Source organism: Terrapene carolina, unplaced genomic scaffold (genome assembly GCF_002925995.2).
Source record: "Terrapene carolina triunguis isolate 2854851 unplaced genomic scaffold, T_m_triunguis-2.0 Scaffold454, whole genome shotgun sequence".
NCBI lineage: Eukaryota > Metazoa > Chordata > Testudines > Emydidae > Terrapene > Terrapene triunguis.
The window spans coordinates 781188-799089 of NW_020664805.1; the positions used below are offsets into that span (position 1 = coordinate 781188).

Here is a 17902-nt window from a genome sequence, read left to right on the forward strand (position 1 = left end):
AGAAGTGTCGCAAGCATGCTGGTCAGGAGCAGGTGAACTCTCCATACTATAACTGGGGCGGAAGGGAATCTCCTCACCCGGCCATTAAGGGGATATACAGGACAGAGCTCCTATGCACTCCGGGGGCAGAACGACAGGGGCTTAATGGGTTTGACAGGAGAGAGGCAGTGTGGCGTGTGCGAGTGCAAGAGCATGGCTTTACTTTGACTTTTTGCCCTACCACAGCTGGCTGGGGAGATTTTTATCTAAAATGAAAAAAACAACAGAATCCAGACTAAAGAACGGGCCAAACACAGCGGCACTAATATAGAGATTTTATTTCAAATGTATTGAGTCTTACAGCACATTGTTTGTCACAACGCTACTGAACTGATTTGGAGGTTTTGGCCAGCACATTGTGACACTGACACCCACAAGAGCTGAAAGCAGTTTAGATTAACCATGTCTGAATCCAAATGTCCAGGAATACGGACCTGACTCTCTGCTGCCTTATTGCTTGCAGTCACTTCCACCCGCAGAAAGTGAGGCCACATGGGAATTGTGCTCTCACCAGGGGATCAGTGTCTTACCCCACTCTCCTCCACAGGTGGAAATAATGCAAGGTACAAGGCGGGGAGAATCAGAAGTATGACATCTCTCTCTCTCTCTCCCCCTTGTTTGCACCCAGTATGGAACAGCAAAACAGTCTGAGCAGATACAGTCTCTTCAGATGATGCTAGCTTTGCTTTCGTTATTGGAAACCAGGGAGGCGGAAATGTAAAAGTGCGAGAAATTAATTTGTTTTTTACTCCTTCAACTGAAATTTGAAAACCACTGGGTTTTGTAAATAGAACTGGGAGGTCAGAACATGGTTTGAATAGCCTAGTGTTTGTCTGGTTATTTACTAGACAGGGAGGACTCATATCCCCCCACCCTCTCAATGTGGAGTCTTAAGTAGGGTATCTGTGGTCTCTTTATTTATTTGGAGAAAAACAATTTACCCAGCTATAAAAAATGCCCATGGTTCCACGCTCTTTCCATTGCACCGACCAGCATCTCTCCAGATTTCTCAGGAACCAAGTATCAAACATGGCTCACAAGGATCCAAGAAAAGAGCAGAAGCTTAATCTTGTAACTCACGTCTTCCTAAGCTTGTACCCTAGTGAGCTTTCCTTAAAATGAGCTGGGATGCTTGGTGTGTAGCATATGGAAGTAACAGAGAGGCAATAACTACAGATTTCAAAAAGGGCGACTCTAAAAGTTATGGCTTCTGTACAGCAGACAGGAAAGGAAGTCAAGTCCAAGAGGAACTTTTAAGTGGTGTTGGAATGAACTAGAGACTGTTTCTGTCGCATAGGGGCATATGCTGCATGTCATGCCCATCACTGTATCTTTTGGTTAAGTGCCACATTAGAGGGAAAAAAACAGACTGTAGAGGCTCTGTTGGCCGGCTTTCTCCCTACCCCCAATTTGGTATCTCTGCTTCATTCTCCCTTCTTCGGGTTACATTAAGTGCACAGAAATATATAGCAGCATTTGGACTGAAACCCTCACGCACACCAAACAGCACGTTCCAGGAGGTAAAACAACACACTACGGCCTACCCTCAAGATGTCAAGTTTTCAGGATAGAGCAACAGGAAAAGGAGGAGATGGAGGCAGCAAAGGGGAGAAGGAGCAACATAGGAACACAAGTTATGTTTCCATCCCAGGACAGAATCACGGTCATTCCTGTGTTAGCACCAGGCTGTGACACTGCGAGAGACTAGAAGTAGACAGGCAGAGCAAGAAGAGAACAAACCATTCTCCCCTCTCCCCACACAGTACTGCAGGGGGATAGTCTAGTCTAGTGCATTCACCACTCTCTGCAGGACCCGGACATTGGCAGAGATCTGCTTGGCCTTGCAGAGAAGCCCCATCTTGTCTTCAGAGAGAAGGAATTCCTTTTCCGCATCCAAGAGAAGGTTAACCCAGGGATTGCTAATGAGTTCAGACCCCTCATCCACAAAGCCAGCCTGCAAATCAAACTCCATGGAAAGAGAAGCAGTGGAACCTCTAGGCTGAGCCTTTCTGAAGGGACACAGAGGACAGAGAGGTACCATTCAGAATCCACCCTCTTCATTCTTGTACAATGCAAACTGCCTTTTGTAGGGTGGAAAGAAGAGTTTGATTCTAAACATACCTTTCTATTGCTTTGGGGTACTTGTACAGGCAGTATCTGTGAAAGCATCACTTTCCAATCAATAGGAGAAAGAGGTTGTGGTCTCCTATTTAGCCCTAGGTCTTCAGCTATAAGTACACTGGTACCAAGATGGGCCCACTGTATTGTCTCATCTCAATTCCTCTGCTTCAGACGGATATGGGATCAAGGAGGATTACTGAAGACAGTGCATTTGAGTTTGGTGTTCAAATGCTGCACCAAAGACCTTCACAATTCCAGTGGAGGCAGAGCCGTCCCTCAAATCTGTGAGCAAAAAGGCTTGGCATGGACAGCGTCCTTGTCTGGCATTCAACTGGAAGCTGTGGCGATGGGTTTCTTCAGGTGTTGGCTCATGAGCTCCCTAGCACGAGACACCTGGATGTGATCGTAACATGAGTTGCAGACAAGGACTGGGTCGTAGAGCTGCTGATCAGGAATGGGCAGCTTCAGATGGCAGCAGCCAGCACAGAACACGTTCCCACAATTCCTGTTAAGGGGTAATAAAAGCAGAGAGCAGTGAGACAGTGACAACTCCATAAAGAAGAAGGCCATGTCTAGACTGGGGGAGTCTAGGGCCAAACACAACCAGCATGTTCTTGAAGGCGTTCAGTCCTGTCTGCACTAATGTTCAACTATGTGGGAGTTGAGATGTTAGCGGACATGTTTTTAAACACCATCTGCATTTCTAGTGTAGACACGGCCAGAGGGAGGGTCAGGAACCCCAGGACTGCGATAAGAAAGACAGAGGGTCAGGGACTCCAGGGGGAGTGTGTGCAAGGGTGAGTGGATAGAGAAAGGGAGGGTCAGTGACCCTGTGCTGGGGGGCCTGAGACAGAAAAGGAAGAACAGAAACTTGGTCATTTGGGGGTTGGGGAGGAGATGGAAAAGAACAATGGAGATATGCAAGAGGTGGCTGAGTTTTACCTGCAGTGGTGCCTTCGCTTGGCTATCCAAAATTCACAATCACAGTTAAAGCAGTGTGAGGCCATATGGTCTGGAACCCAGCGTGTGACCTGGGGAAAATAACAGCCTTCATTAGCACTTCACCCCAGGAGCCTGTAATAGGCTTGCAAAACAATATCATTGAGGAGGACATCTTGAGACTGGAGTGTGGGTTACAGTGTGACACTGGGCCATAAAACACACTGAACCATGTGGGTTGGTCTGCAAAGCAAGGCATGGAGGCACAGCCTGGTGAGCCCGCACCTCGCCTAGCACCAAAGGACATGGAACTGCTCCCAGGAAAGCCTGCACCCCATCCTGCTACAGCCTACCTCGCAAGGAAAGCAGAGAGCCAATCCTACCATACGTCACCACCTTGCACAACAGGAACGGCTGCTCTGAGCCTAGATCCCATCCTGCCTTGTAGCATCTATCACCTTCAAACAGACAAAGCTGACCCTGCTACATATGTAGCTGTATACGGATGTACCTCAGTCTCCTTCTTATCGACAGGCTCCCAGCTTGCTTCAGACAGGCAGTCCTCACTGTGATCAGAGTAGAAGTCCTCAGTGTCACTGCTGTCCGATTCCTTTAGACAGGTCTGCAGAGAGAAAACCAAAGTCACAAAAGCCATCAGCCCCTTCCAGCACAGACCCAAAGAGTAGTATCCCTTCCACCCCACTCAGAATGGCTCCTGAAGGAGCAAGTGGCACTGTCACTCCCCAGCTCAGGAAGCAAAGGGCAGGAGAATCCGGACTGGCGTCATCCCCCATGTCTTGGGAAATAAAGGAAGATTGGATGAAGGAATCTTTGGGTACTAGGAGAGTGAAGGCCCGGAGGAGATGGTGTCCAGATGAGAGAAGGAACTCTATTCCCTCCTGGGAAGCACAGGCTAGGAGAACGTAGAACCCCTGGACGGGGAGGAGGGGCAGGGGAGGGGAGGAGTGAATCATTATCCTAATGAGCATCAAACTTGCACACCAACAGGAAGTGAGGGGTAAGAGAACATGTGAGCCTGGCAGCACATGCTCCCCCTGGAGTCAGGGGAGAGCAGGGACATGAAGGGTTCATGGCTGGGTCAGACACGGTGGGAGATGGCACTTTATAGGCCATTACTTACAAAGTCATCTTCATAGTCCATCTGTGGCTCAGCCGGGGGGGCGCAGCAGTGACGTATATCCAGCCTTAGCTGGAGCTCTCGCACCTGCCTGCGCAGCTGCTCCACTTCCTGCTTGTAGCTGGCTTCGATCTGGCGCAGCCTGTGTTGAATCACATCTGTGGGGAAGGGGAGCCCGTCATCATCCAGGTAGAGAGGAGGCACAGGGGAAGGGCAGCTTGGTGGCACATGCTTGGAGTCAGACACCTGCTTCACGTGGCAGGGTAGCCATGGCCGGCTGGGCTTCCCTTCAGGGCCTGCACAATGTGCATTGGGATAGCCAGAGCAGACTGGTGGTTTCACACCTTCTCTTGTTGGCCACTGGCTACTGAGGTAGAGCCCTGGTGCCCGCAACTGTTTGCTGCTCAACCTCTTGTTACAGCACCCATAGGAAAGTATCCGCCTGGTTACTGTCTCCCCACCGGGGAGCGACGTCACCATCCCCTGGAAACTGTCCCAGTTGGAACCCAGGAGGGAGAACTCGCTGGTCTGGCTCTGGGAAATGGGCCTTTGCCACAGCTCCAGCGGCACCATCCCCACCCGGCTCATTTCCTCCCAGTGCCCTCTCCTGCTGCTCCCACTTTTGCCAGTGTCTTTATGTTGCTGGGGGATGCCTGGCATGGGGCGTGGGTTGTTCTGAGGAGAGATACTTGGTGCAGGGGTGTCCTGGCTGGGAATGCCCACTGCAGGATTTAGGGTGTCTTGATGGGGGGGTTTCACAAGATTCCAGCTTCCATCAGATTCCAGGCCAGTTGCTTTTGAAGGATTATAGGGACATGTTTCAAGCTGCTCCACAGCTCTGACACAAGTCCTGCAGACATTCTCCTGTCCAGGATGGTTTGGAGCTGGGCTGATGCCATCTACATCCTCCACATTCACCCTCCATCCCATTTCTGTCTCTGGAAAGATGTTGCTTGCTGGTGGAGGCACCCAGCCACTAAGCAGCTTGCAATGCGCTTGATGATCAGTGTGGCTGTTGAAGTTGTTGCTCGTTTGCAGGGGGTGAGTTTTCCCCTGCTCCACTGGCACCTGCTGCGTTTCTCCCACAGCCACCATGCTGCCTTCCTCGGGGTGCAGCTCAGGGCCCTCTGTGCTGGCATGTCGGGGCTCGAGGCCCATCCTGACCTCCTGACAGTGGTTGTTCAAGTTGGGATCACTAGAAGTACGGGTCAGCGGGCTGCTGGAGTCACCAGCTGAAAGCAGGTCATCCATAGATCTTGTCTTTGGTAACCTGGAACCCAGAAACAAAGCATGAATCTCCAGAGAAGGAACTTTTATTACAAAAATCCCAGTACCTGCTGCTCTGTGCCACAGGAGCCCTTGCAGAGGGGGAAGGGAACTGCCCAGCACACAGGGCTAGGTCTCTGAATAGTGGTAGGATGCGCCGAGGTGTGACAAGAGAGCATAGTTAATAGGGTTGCATCATTGCATCACCTTGGAATTTAGACTTACAGTCAACATGTTAAAAGTGGGCACTGATTCTGAGTTCCTCGCCAGCCATTTCTTGGTTTAATCACTTCACAGCTGGGACATCACCTCAGAGGCCTAACCAGCCAACAAGAACCTCCGCTAATCTCTAGTTTCCTCATCAGGCTGGGGTAGGGGTAGGGGTAGGGTCTATGTAGCACCAGGCAGCCCCTGGAGCACAGGGACACAGCTGGAGGAGCTTCCCTTTGGATCCCCAAAGCCAGCCCCCCAGGTGTTGCTCTCCATTGATCAGGAGGAGAAGGAAGTGCCCAGGGCACTGTGGTGAACTGCCTGTGTGTGAAGGTGAAGGCAGCATCAGCATTAGGCTGAGAATGCACAAGCCAGCTAGTTGGGAGAGGCATGGACAAGTGTCACACAAACTTCCTCTTTCACACACTGCTTCCTAGGGCGAGAAATAGACACTCCTAGTGCAGCCAGCACCACATCTGGGCACTAGTCTCCCTTCCCCCTAGGCCTCTCTTCTATTGCTCCCTAGGACATGTTGGTGTTCGCACCACCACAAGGTGCCCTCAGAGCAGCTACATGAAATCTCCCCGTATGGTGCTCCTAGTATGGCAGGGAGCTGTGTACTCTCTCTTCCAGGTGTTCACTGAGGCTACCCTGGAGAGAGGGGTGACAGGCATGTTCAGGACACTCCAGGCCCTGTCTTTTCAGGACAATGGTGCTGGGTGCTTCACCTGGCAAATGTGTGTGTGTAATGTCAGCCAGAGGAGAGAGCAAGTGAGCAGGAAAGAAACCCAGGACCATGGTGGAAAGGGAACCCAAATTGGTACTCCTTTCTCCCTACCTGTCCAGAGATCTGCCGCTGAACTCCTGGCTTTGGGATCCTAGGGGCAGGTAGCGATCCATACCCTCCTCCCCTAGAGGACAGGGGGATGATGCTGGAAGGTACACTGCTGTCCAAAGATGTAGTGCTCGCACATGGCACACTGGGTGCAGCACCTGCAGGAGAAATTACACTGAAGGACAGGACAAAAGGGAAACCCCTCCCCATCCAAGGCAAGCCAGCCTCCCTTCCCTCCAACCCAATTACTCTTCCCAAACGATTCTGGCTGCTAGTCACAAGCCCATACAGCTGGGTTGTGGGCTGCCACTCACCTGCTCGGTGCCAGGCATGTAGAGGAGATTGTGGAAGTTCTTGTTGCCAGCTCTCAGGAGGGACCACACTGAGCAGGTGCGTTTGTAAATGTTGTGCATCTCTCGCTCACATGGGTTGTTGCCCAGGAAGGTCCCATACATGCAGGAGTATGTGTGCTGCACCAGCTTCACCTGCACCGCCAACAGAAAAGCGCAATTGCCAGGGCCCTTGGAAAGCAACTCTCCCTCACACCCACGTAACACAACTCCCACCCCACCCCCAAAGCACACATTCCAGCCCCCTGCCACAGCTCTCCTTCCATCCTGTGGGAGAATGTTACCCAAGGATCCCTCCATGTCAACTGGCAGAGGCTACAGGAGATGCATAGGGTTTTACAGGAATCCCCTGGGTTGGATATTTGCATAATAATTCACAGAAGAGTAGTATATGAGATCTCTACTGAGACCCAGCAACCTACTGGCTGTCATAACCATTGCAAAATCTATGTGTGGATAATATTTAAAGGAGTTATGTACGATATTAAAAATTGTGTTTTTAAGGTCTTGGAGTTAAGGCAGGTCATCAGGAGGCTCCATACCTCGGAAATATTCATTTCAGGCAGGAGATAACTGACACTTATCTCACTGTCTGGCCATTTGTGCATTGCATGCCTATTTGCATACTGAGCCAGGAGCAGCCTGAGAGATTGCAAAATCTACAAGCGAGGAAATCTTCAGGAATAAACAAACAGCCGGGGGTGTCCTGTTTATTAATAAAAACAAAGAATTGGTGTGGGGTATCTTGGAGAGCTAAGAAACACACTGAAGTCTTCACCAAAGAGGCAAACTGACAGCGTGCATGGCTCATGAAAGGAGGGTCACAGCCAGCCTGGCTGTAAAGCTGCAAAGATTTTGGTTGAGCAACATTCTGCAAGACATGACAGTATCTTCTTAATTAAGTCTAGGTTCTAGAATGTATATTATGATTTTATTTTCTATGAAACCATTTGTTTCCAATACTTCTACTGCTACTACTTGAATCTCTGGGCTTCACCACCCTCCTAGTGAAAAAGTTTTTCCTAATATCCAACCTAAACCTCCTCCACTGCAACTTGAGACCATTACTCCTAGTTCTGTCATCTGCTACCACTGAGAACAATCAAGATCCATCCTCTTTGGAACCCCCCCCTCAGGTAGTTGAAGGCTGCTATCAAATCCCCCCTCATTCTTCTCTTCTGCAGACTAAACAATCCCAGTTCCCTCAGCCTCTCCTCATAAGTCATGTGCTCCTGCCCCCTAATCATTTTTGTTGCCCTTCGCTGGACTCTTTCCAATTTTTCCACATCCTCCTTGTAGTGTGGGGCCCAAAACTGGACATAGTACTCCAGATGAGGCCTCACCAATGCCGAATAGAGGGGAATGATCATGTCCCTCGATCTGCTGGCAATGCCCCTACTTATACAGCCCAAAATGTCATTAGCCTTCTTGGCAACAAGGGCACACTGTTGACTCATATCCAGCTTCTCATCCACTGTAACCCCTAGGTCCTTTTCTGCAGAACTGCTGCCTAGCCATTCGGTCCCTAGTCTGTAGCAGTGCATGGGATTCTTCTGTCCTAAATGCAGGACTTTGCACTTGTCCTTGTTGAACCTCATCAGATTTCTTTTGGCCCAATCCTCTAATTGGTCTAGGTCCCTCTGTATCCTATCCCTACCCTCCAGCGTATGTACCACTCCTCCCAGTTTAGTGTCATCTGCAAACTTGCTGACAGTGGAATCCACACCATCCTCCAGATCATTAATGAAGATATTGAACAAAACTAGACCCAGGACCGACCCTTTGGGCACTCCGCTACACATGCCAACTACACATGGAGCATTAATCACTACCCGTTGAGCCCAACAATCTAGCCAGCTTTCTATCCATCTTCTAATCCATTCATCCAGCCCATACTTCTTTAACTTGCCGGCAAGAATATTGTGGGAGACCGTATCAAAAGCTTTGCTAAAGTCAAGAAATAACACGTCCACTGCTTTCCCCTCATCCACAGAGCCAGTTATCTCGTCATAGAAGGCAATTAAGTTAGTCAGGCATGACTTGCCCTTGGTGAATCTATGCTAACTATTCCTGATCACTTTCCTCTCCTCTAAGTGCTTCAGAACTCATTCCTTGAGGACCTGCTCCATGATTTTTCCAGGGACTGAGGTGAGGCTGACTGGCCTGTAATTCCCTGGATCCTTCTTCTTCTTTTTTAAAGATGGGAACTACCATTAGCCTTTTTCCAGTTATCCTCCCCCCCCATGCTGTGCTGCCCAGTGCAGCAGTCTGGGAGCTGACCTTGTTTGTGAAGACAGAGGCAAAAGAAGCACTGAGTACATTACCTTTTCCACATCCTCTGTCACTAGGTTGCCTCCCTCATTCAGTAAGGGGCCCACACTTTCCTTGATTTTCTTCTTGTTGCTAACGTACCTGAAGAAACCGTTCTTGTTACTCTTAACATCTCTTGCTAGCTGCAACTCTAAGTGTGATTTGGCCTTCCTGATTTCCCTCCTGCATGCCTGAGCAATATTTTTATACTCCCTGGTCATTTGTCCAATCTTCCACTTCTTGTAGGCTTCTTTTTTGTGTTTAAGATCAGCAAGGGTTTCAATGTTAAGCCAAGCTGGTTGCCTGCCATATTTACTATTCTTTCTACACATCAGGATGTTTTGTTCCTGCAACCTCAATAAGGTTGAGGTCACTTTCAGCACAAAATACAAACAAATAAAAAAGCAAACTACATTCATTAATTCATAGCTAGAGGACAACATTTCAAGAGAGCGCTTTGTTATACCTAGACTTTAGTAAGGCATTTGATACGGTCTCGCATGATATTCTTATCGACAAACTAGGCAAATACAATTTAGATGGGGCTACTATTAGGTGGGTGCATAACTGGCTGGATAACCGTACTCAGAGAGTTGTTATTAATGGTTCCCAATCCTGCTGGAAAGGCATAACGAGTGGGGTTCCGCAGGGGTCTGTTTTGGGACCGGCTCTGTTCAATATCTTCATTAACGACTTAGATATTGGTATAGAAAGTACGATTATTAAGTTTGCGGATGATACCAAACTGGGAGGGATTGCAACTGCTTTGGAGGACAGGGTCATAATTCAAAATGATCTGGACAAATTGGAGAAATGGTCTGAGTTAAACAGGATGAAGTTTAACAAAGACAAATGCAAAGTGCTCCACTTAGGAAGAAAAAATCAGTTTCACACATACAGAATGGGAAGAGACTGTCTAGGAAGGAGTACGGCAGAAAGGGATCTAGGGGTTATAGTGGACCACAAGCTAAATATGAGTCAACAGTGTGATGCTGTTGCAAAAAAAGCAAACGTGATTCTGGGATGTATTAACAGGTGTGTTGTGAGCAAGACATGAGAAGTCATTCTTCCGCTCTACTCTGCGCTGGTTAGGCCTCAGCTGGAGTATTGTGTCCAGTTCTGGGCACCGCATTTCAAGAAAGATGTGGATAAATTGGAAAGGGTCCAGAGAAGAGCAACAAGAATGATTAAAGGTCTTGAGAACATGACCTATGAAGGAAGGCTGAAAGAATTGGGTTTGTTTAGTTTTGAAAAGAGAAGACTGAGAGGGGACATGATAGCAGTTTTCAGGTATCTAAAAGGGTGTCATAAGGAGGAGGGAGAAAACTTGTTCACCTTAGCCTCTGAGGATAGAACAAGAAGCAATGGGCTTAAACTGCAGCAAGGGAGGTCTAGGTTGGACATTAGGAAAAAGTTCCTAACTGTCAGGGTGGTTAAACACTGGAATAAATTGCCTAGGGAGGTTGTGGAATCTCCATCTCTGGAGATATTTAAGAGTAGGTTAGATAAATGTCTATCAGGGATGGTCTAGACAGTATTTGGTCCTGCCGTGCGGGCAGGGGACTGGACTCGATGACCTCTCGAGGTCCCTTCCAGTCCTAGAATCTATGAATCTATGAATAAACATTTCAAGAGAGCGCTTTGTTGGGTCTTTTATTAAATTTGCAGTTATTCTTCAACACGATGTGGGACATTGGAAATCAATGAACAAAACATTAATTTTAAAACTGACGTTGGGAATTGAGTGCAACTTATTCACAGAAAATATATACAGAGTGACCATCCATTAAAATAAAAAAATGAAGCTCTTTTTATATAGCAGGCAGAAAACGAGCCCACACAAAACTGAATTATTCTTTTCTATTATGTCTATAACACAGATACACCACCCAAAGTTTGAAATAGGAAGGAGTGTGTGTGTTTGGGTTGAAGAGCAGTCTGCAAATACAGATGATCAAACGTGTAACAGGATGGAAAAGATTATTTAAAAATATGATGAGGTGTTTAATAGTCTGGAATGCATTATAGGTTTAAAATTCCCAGTGACAGAGATGTAAGTGTGTGAGCAGGAACACAGGCACCATGTAAAGTTCCTTTAGCACTGGGAAATAAGTAAAAACGGAACTAGATTGGACAGTGCAAGTAAGCAAATAGGGACATCAACTGACAGCATTAACAGTGCAGTCACCATCATCAAACTAAATAGGGAAGGATTTGTACTGATACAAAAGCTTTGAATGAAGCCAAATATGAGTGCTCCCCACTCCAGCCTCACTGGCTGAATCATATGCATTTTCACTCCCCTTCTCCCTCAGCCACATCATTAGAAAACCCAATCCATAATAAAACATCTTTCACTTTTACCTAAGTCCACTTTGCTTTTCCTCAAACACAACAGCTCTGAAAGGCTCAGCTGGCCTTCTGCCCTAGCTCATAATTAGCAAGAAATAAAGAGGCATTTGCTTGCACAGCTCTTACCAGGAAAGCTTCGTTAAATTCAAACAGGCAGGGGAACTGCTTGAGCAGCTGATGAACAGAATCTAGCCACTGAAGAAACACCGGACACTGCTCATTCTGATCTTCCACATTCTCGTGATGCCCACAGCGATCACCAAATTTGTGACCAAAATCCAGCCAGTCTGATTCAATTAGCACCTGAAAACCCTGTTAACCAAGAAGAAAGTTAACTGCAGCGCCAGGTACCCAGCAGAGCAAGGCAGCTCCAGTGAGTTTCTTGGAGGGCTAGAGAGAAGCTTGCACTTGTGCTAGGGTTAGAAGCAAAGCATAATGAAAGCTGGTGGTTACTCTGGCTTTATGTAAGGACAAAGCCTTTTCCATAGCACTGAACTGAGACTTTCAGAACCTATAATCCAAATATGAAGGAGTGGCTACTAAATCCACATAACAAATCCCTTTGGGTGCCATGCAGACAATATAGTGGGGAAGCTGCTAAGCCCTGAACACAAGTGGTCACTTCCCGAGGCAGAGGCTCTTGAGAGCCTGATATATCACAATTCAGTGGCTACAGATTACTGAAGAATAGGTGGGAAAACCCCTCACCAGCACAGCAGCTCTTGGAAATGTTGTGAGACAGATATGGCAATTTCCTACAATATAACTGGGAGGCCTTCCGGAATTAAGTTAAAATATCTTCGGGATCCATTGCCTTAAATGAATGGTCTATGTATTATTATGGACCAGGATTGTATGCAACTTCTCAGGAGGAGGAGGAAGGTGGGGAGATGTGACAGATGTGAGACCTGGGGGTTCAAAGGGCTTTATTAAACAATGTGTCAGACAAGAATGGACTTTTGGAACAAAAAGTAGTGAGTGGTTTTCTTGGGAAATATTTAGGGGGAAGTGAATGCAAATTCCCCACTTCTGATTATGCAAAAACCCAGCCTTTTGAAGCTATGCCCTGAGAAGTGAGCCATTGTCTGCTGATCAATTGTGATAAGAGGCCAAGATCAAAGGCCCAAGCTGTATAAAGGAAAGACTGAACTATTCATGGTGGGTCTGAATCTGAGACAGATACGAACTGGTCACCACAATGAAAATCCAGTTGTGGGTTTTGAAGGACTGACACCTATCAGAGCCCAGGTTGGAGTTGGGGTGACGTCTGGTAAGTTTTTTGGCATGCATGTAGTTTTTCTTACTGTTTTTAATATATTTTCTCTGTAATGCTTTCACTTTAAGAATAAATATGCTTATAAAGAGCTGCACAGTAACTTATAACCGCAGCCCATTACATTGGGCATAGACTCTAGAAAAAAAGCAAAGTGCAGATGCTGTTCTTGTGGCTTTCTAGAGAGATCACAGTGTCTGCAGGGAACTGAGCAGCCTGGACAACCCCAGTCAGGAGGGAGACAGATGCGAGTCTCTGCCCAAGAGAGGGAACTGCTGAGGAGCCGGGTCCCTAGCACAGGTCTCCTTGAAGGATCACAGAGGGGGAATATAGGTGCAGTTACCCTGCAGTGTGACATTCTGCAAAGCAGCTTTACTGTGAAATGCAATTCCACTCCATAGCCTTTTTTCTGCTTCTGTCTGAGGCTCATCGCAGGCACAAGCAACTTCTTAACAGAAGCTGAACTAACAGAACGGCACTACTGTATGGTACCTCCATGGTCCTATAATAGGGGTCCAGAAGAATCTTTGCCAGTGCTACAATCTGCGGGGTTCTGTCCCAGCCATCCGAGCAGTGAACCAACACTGGACGCCCCTCTCGGTCAACTGCATTTGAGACCAGAACTGCTGTCTTCAACATGACGGAGAGGTGCTGCAGCCACTTGGTGCTCTCCAGGGCTGAAAGCCAGCTAGAGTGCACATAAAAGGAAAGAAAATGACTTGTTAGCTCTCTACTAGAGGACACGTCTATCCCAAGACTCTTTGGAGCCCTCAGTAAATACTGTACTGCTGCCTTTCCACACCAGCTCCCACAGAGGGGAACCAGCCAACTCAGGAAGAACAGCACAGAATCCAGCCCCCAAATCCTACTTTTTCTGGACACAAAAGCCGTGAGGTCTCTAGTGAAGCCCACAGAAGAGTGGTGTGTTTACGGTATCCCCAATAGTAAATATCGATCACAGGAAACACAATGCTCAAGCTCTGTACACACGCCCAAGAGAAAACCTCTCTGATTCCTGAGCCGGCAACCTGGCTCAGGTGATTGGATGGGAATGAGGAGATGAGAATTTCCAGATGGCGAGGAAGACAAAAAGGCAGGGAGAGTGGTAGTAGAGCACGCTGGCACTTACTTGCTCGGATCTGGCATCTGGCTGCAGACAGCGCGCAGGTACTGGAAGCTGTTCCTGATGGAGTGGATATTGGCCATGCCCATGAACACTACCTCGCAGTTTGGATAATACTCTAAACACAACAGACAGAAAAAGTCGGACGGGATCTGCTGCAATCAAAACGTCTCACTGCAGGTGCTCTGATCACAGCCCACAGAACAGGAGCTGCTGCCCCTCACTGCGTTCCTGATCCCGGGGAGCTATATGTGCAGCAGGTGGGCAGCCTGTCCTAGCAGAGTGAAGGGTAGGCAGGCAGGCAGCCTCGCAGTAATCTAGCAAGAAGAGGAAGGGGCAGCATGAATCTTGCCACTCCTCCCCAGGGAGATCTGTGTATTGGAAACACTACACCAAAGACAGCCCCCGTCCAAACTGTGTGTCCAAGGGGTCCAACAAGAAAGAGTCCAAGCACGGAGATGCCATGAGACCAGCTATTAAGCAGCCTGAGTGCAGTTTTATACCTTCACATTCACAGCCCCCACCCTTTGCCCTGTTGGCAACAGCCGCGGTGTAGGATCTGGCATCCAGGATCAGCAGCTTCTGAGGAGCTCCTGCATTCTCCACGCCCGAACATGCCGTCAGCGAGGAATCTGCAGACACAGGACAGGCTGAACTTCCCCACATCCAGACAACTCCTCCCATCTGGGCCTTGGCCTTTCACAGGTGGTGCTAGGCCAGTGCAGCCAGACATTGACACGTTTAAAGCCCTGCCCAGCATAGTGCAGTCAAGGCCTGAAAGGGCCTAAATAGTTAATCTGGGTGTCCTTTTTAAATCCCACCCCACAACACCAACTCCCCCAGCCACCAGGAAACAGCTGCCCATCATTTGCATGCATCCCTGGGGTGGGACCCCGCTCTGGAGAGCCTTACTCAGCCCAGTTTGGGAAGCCAGCAGAAGGGAGTGACCGTCTTACCAAAGTCTGTGTCACTGGCCTCAGTGCCTTCGCTGGTGCCGTTGTTGGGAGTTCCACTGGCTGTCTTTGCTCCAGGGTTCAAGGCACAGGCCTTGGCGATGGAGGTCACAAGATACTCGTCATCAGCATTGCGCCAGCCCCACCAGCTGATTTCCGGCTGGCTGCAGCGTGCGATTGCAGCTCCGTTGGGCTGGTGTCTGAGGGAGAGGAGAGTTTCACTTGCCATCCCACTGCAGACACAGCAGGCAACGTGCCAGCAAAAGCAGCGGTTCCCCTCCTCAGAGGCCCCAGCGTTGTTCAAAGCAGATTCATTGTGCGGGGCCAATGTCTCAACTCACGCGTTATGTGCACCGAGATCATGCCTACGAAAGGAAGCATGATGGCCCTGACTTCTTCAACTCCGGGCTCTGACGGCAAAGAGAACCCAGTCCCCGAGAAGCACACAGCAGGTGAAACACAGGAAATAGCTCCTAGGTATAATGGGTGAGAACTTGGCAGCCAGATGGCCTAAGGCCCTGTAGGCCTTGTCTACATTACCAAGTTTTGTCACCAAAACTGCCGTTTGTCGACCCAAACAGTGAGTGCGTACACACTGCGAGGCCACTTCTGTTGGGGAGACTGCCCGGTTTGGGCGACAAAATACATCCGCCTTCATGAGAGATTTACATCTTTTCTCCCCACTACATTTTTGTTGACAAAGTGCAAGTGTAGACACCACGCTTAAATTCATCGCTTTAATTGGCCTCCAGGAGGTGTCCCACAATGCCCATCCTGACCGCTCTGGTCAGCAGTTTGAACTCCACTGCCCTGCAGTCAGGTGAACAACCATCTGCCCTTCCCCCTTAGAAGCCCCTGGAAATTTTGAAATTCCATTTCCTGTTTGCTCGGTGTGGAGAGGTCTCATCGCATCTTCCCAGGTGACTATGGCGGGTTATCGCAGCAAACACTCTCCCGCTTGGACCACTGCAGAGCTGTTGGATCTGCTCAGTATAAGAGGAGAGGAGGCTGTGCAGACCCAGCTGTGCTTGAGCCGTAGGAATTGGGATACCTATGGACACATTTCTTGAGGCTTGTGTGAAAAGGGCTACGATTGGGACATGCTGCAGTGCAGAGCAAAGATAAAGGAGCTGAAACAGGCGTACCATAAGGTGAGGGAGGCAAACGGTCGCTCCAGTGCTGCACCTAAGACCTGCTGGTTCTGTAAGGAGCTAGACGCTATCCTCAGTGGTGACCCAGCGGCAAGAGCCCTATGGATACTTCGGAGGGAACGGAGGCGGTGGAAAGAGGACCTAACTCAGAGGTGGAGTTAGATGAGGATGTGCAGCTCCCAGCGAGGTTGCCCGGTAGGGCAGGCAGCCAGGAACTGTTCTCCACTCCAGAGGTGTCTAGCCAGTCTCAGCAGTTGCTTTCCAGGAGCAAGAAGCAGATGAGACTCCTGGTAAGTGGCTGTGGCTTGTGTAGTGCGGAGGTGGGTTCAGGGCATAGAAACGTGGGAGGCTTGCTGTGTTTCTGTGAGCTGGACATTTCCCCGTGTAGCTAAGCAGTATGGTGGAATAGGGTGTTGATGCACGCTGAGATCTCATGGGAATCCTCCAGAGAGATCTCCAGGAAAGTTTCTGCTGAAGATTCCGTGGCAGAGCAGCTTTGTTCCTTCCCCCATTGTAGGAAACTTTCCCGCGCCATTCGGCAATCACTTGTGCAGGGACCAAAGTGGCACACAGGCAAGCAGCATAGGGAGCAGGGTGGAAGCCACAAGCATGGAGTAGATGTACCCTCGTTTCCCTGCTTACCCTCAGCAGTGAGATGTCTGCTAGAATTACCCCCACCTGTGGAAAAGTGTGGGAGAATTTTAGAATTTGTTCCCTAGAATGCTGCACCACGACCCTTGCAAACAGCGTGTGCTCTTTTCCCCATGTGGAGCACCCCCCATCCCCCTGCCAACACTAACCATGCTTTGGCTGTTTGCGGAGATTAGTGCCTGGCTAGGGTCAGTAAGAAAGTGATGGCAATGTTGCAAAAGGTGTGTTTAACAGAAATGTTTCAATGCCGTGCGTGAATTTAACAATCCCGCTTCTGTGCATTGTCCCCTGTGCTTCACCAGATATGGCCTTCAGGAACACCCCACGCACCCCGGCCGAGTGTCTACACCAGATAAGAAAGCGTCCAAGACGCAGCAAAGACGACATGTTCCGGGAGGTCCTGCAGTGCTCCAAAGCAGAAAAAAGGGAATGAAAGGAGTGCCCGAACGGCAGGACAGAAAAGAGAATCAGGAGTTTGTTAAGGATGCTACTGAACAGATGCTTAAAGTAACGGAGGAGCAAACGCAGATGCTGAAGTCCTTAATAATGCTGCAGACTGAACAGATCAGTGCTCGACCTCCTCTGCAGCACATTCAGAACTCTTTTCCATGCCCCTCCAAACTCCGCCCATACATTCCTTTCCACCTTCCAGGACTTCTCAGTTTCCTCTTCACTCCACCCCCTCAGACAACTTTCACAATGATAGCTGGACCTACAAACAGCTGTGAGAGTCTGCCCTTCCCTGCCAAGCATCTGTGTGTTTGTGTGTGCTGTTTCTTGTGCAATAAAAGCAAACTTTTATACTGGTAAATCATCTTTTTTTTCTACACGGTGAGATTGCGGGCACTCCCAATACATGCACAGGCATTTTAATCACTTTATTACAGGGATTTAAGGCCCCAAATGTCACCATTGGCCATAGGAAAACTACATGTAATGCAACATTGAAGCAACTCGGACAGAGATATATGTTACTGGTGGTCATGGTCAAAGTGCTGCCTCAAAGCCTCCCTGATTTGAATAGCCCCCCTGTGGGCTCCTCTGACAGCCCTGGTATCTGGCTGCTCAAAATCAGCAGCCAAGCTGTCTGCCTCAGCACTCCGCCCCTGAGCAAACCTTTCACCCTTAGCTTCAGAGATTATGCAACATATAGCACGCGGCTATGACCATAGGAATATTATCCTCAGTGAG

General features: G+C 48.8%; 1 protein-coding gene across 2 annotated transcripts in view; it reads right to left on the reverse strand.

Annotated features, from left to right (window-relative positions):
- Positions 1-305: 305 nt before the first annotated feature.
- The window catches only part of MTMR4 (myotubularin related protein 4), an 81169-nt gene continuing 63572 nt past the window's right edge, over positions 306-17902 (reverse strand). For both annotated transcript variants that reach the window (XM_024217159.3, XM_024217158.3), the window contains 11 exons: positions 14913-15109; positions 14460-14588; positions 13963-14074; positions 13326-13521; positions 11687-11872; positions 6863-7033; positions 6552-6706; positions 4241-5507; positions 3611-3721; positions 3103-3191; positions 306-2665 (listed from right to left, as the gene is read on the reverse strand). In XM_024217159.3, coding sequence (XP_024072927.2) covers positions 2488-2665; positions 3103-3191; positions 3611-3721; positions 4241-5507; positions 6552-6706; positions 6863-7033; positions 11687-11872; positions 13326-13521; positions 13963-14074; positions 14460-14588; positions 14913-15109 — 2791 coding nt within the window. In that variant the 3' untranslated portion in view covers positions 306-2487. The remainder of the gene's footprint in view (positions 2666-3102; positions 3192-3610; positions 3722-4240; positions 5508-6551; positions 6707-6862; positions 7034-11686; positions 11873-13325; positions 13522-13962; positions 14075-14459; positions 14589-14912; positions 15110-17902) is intronic.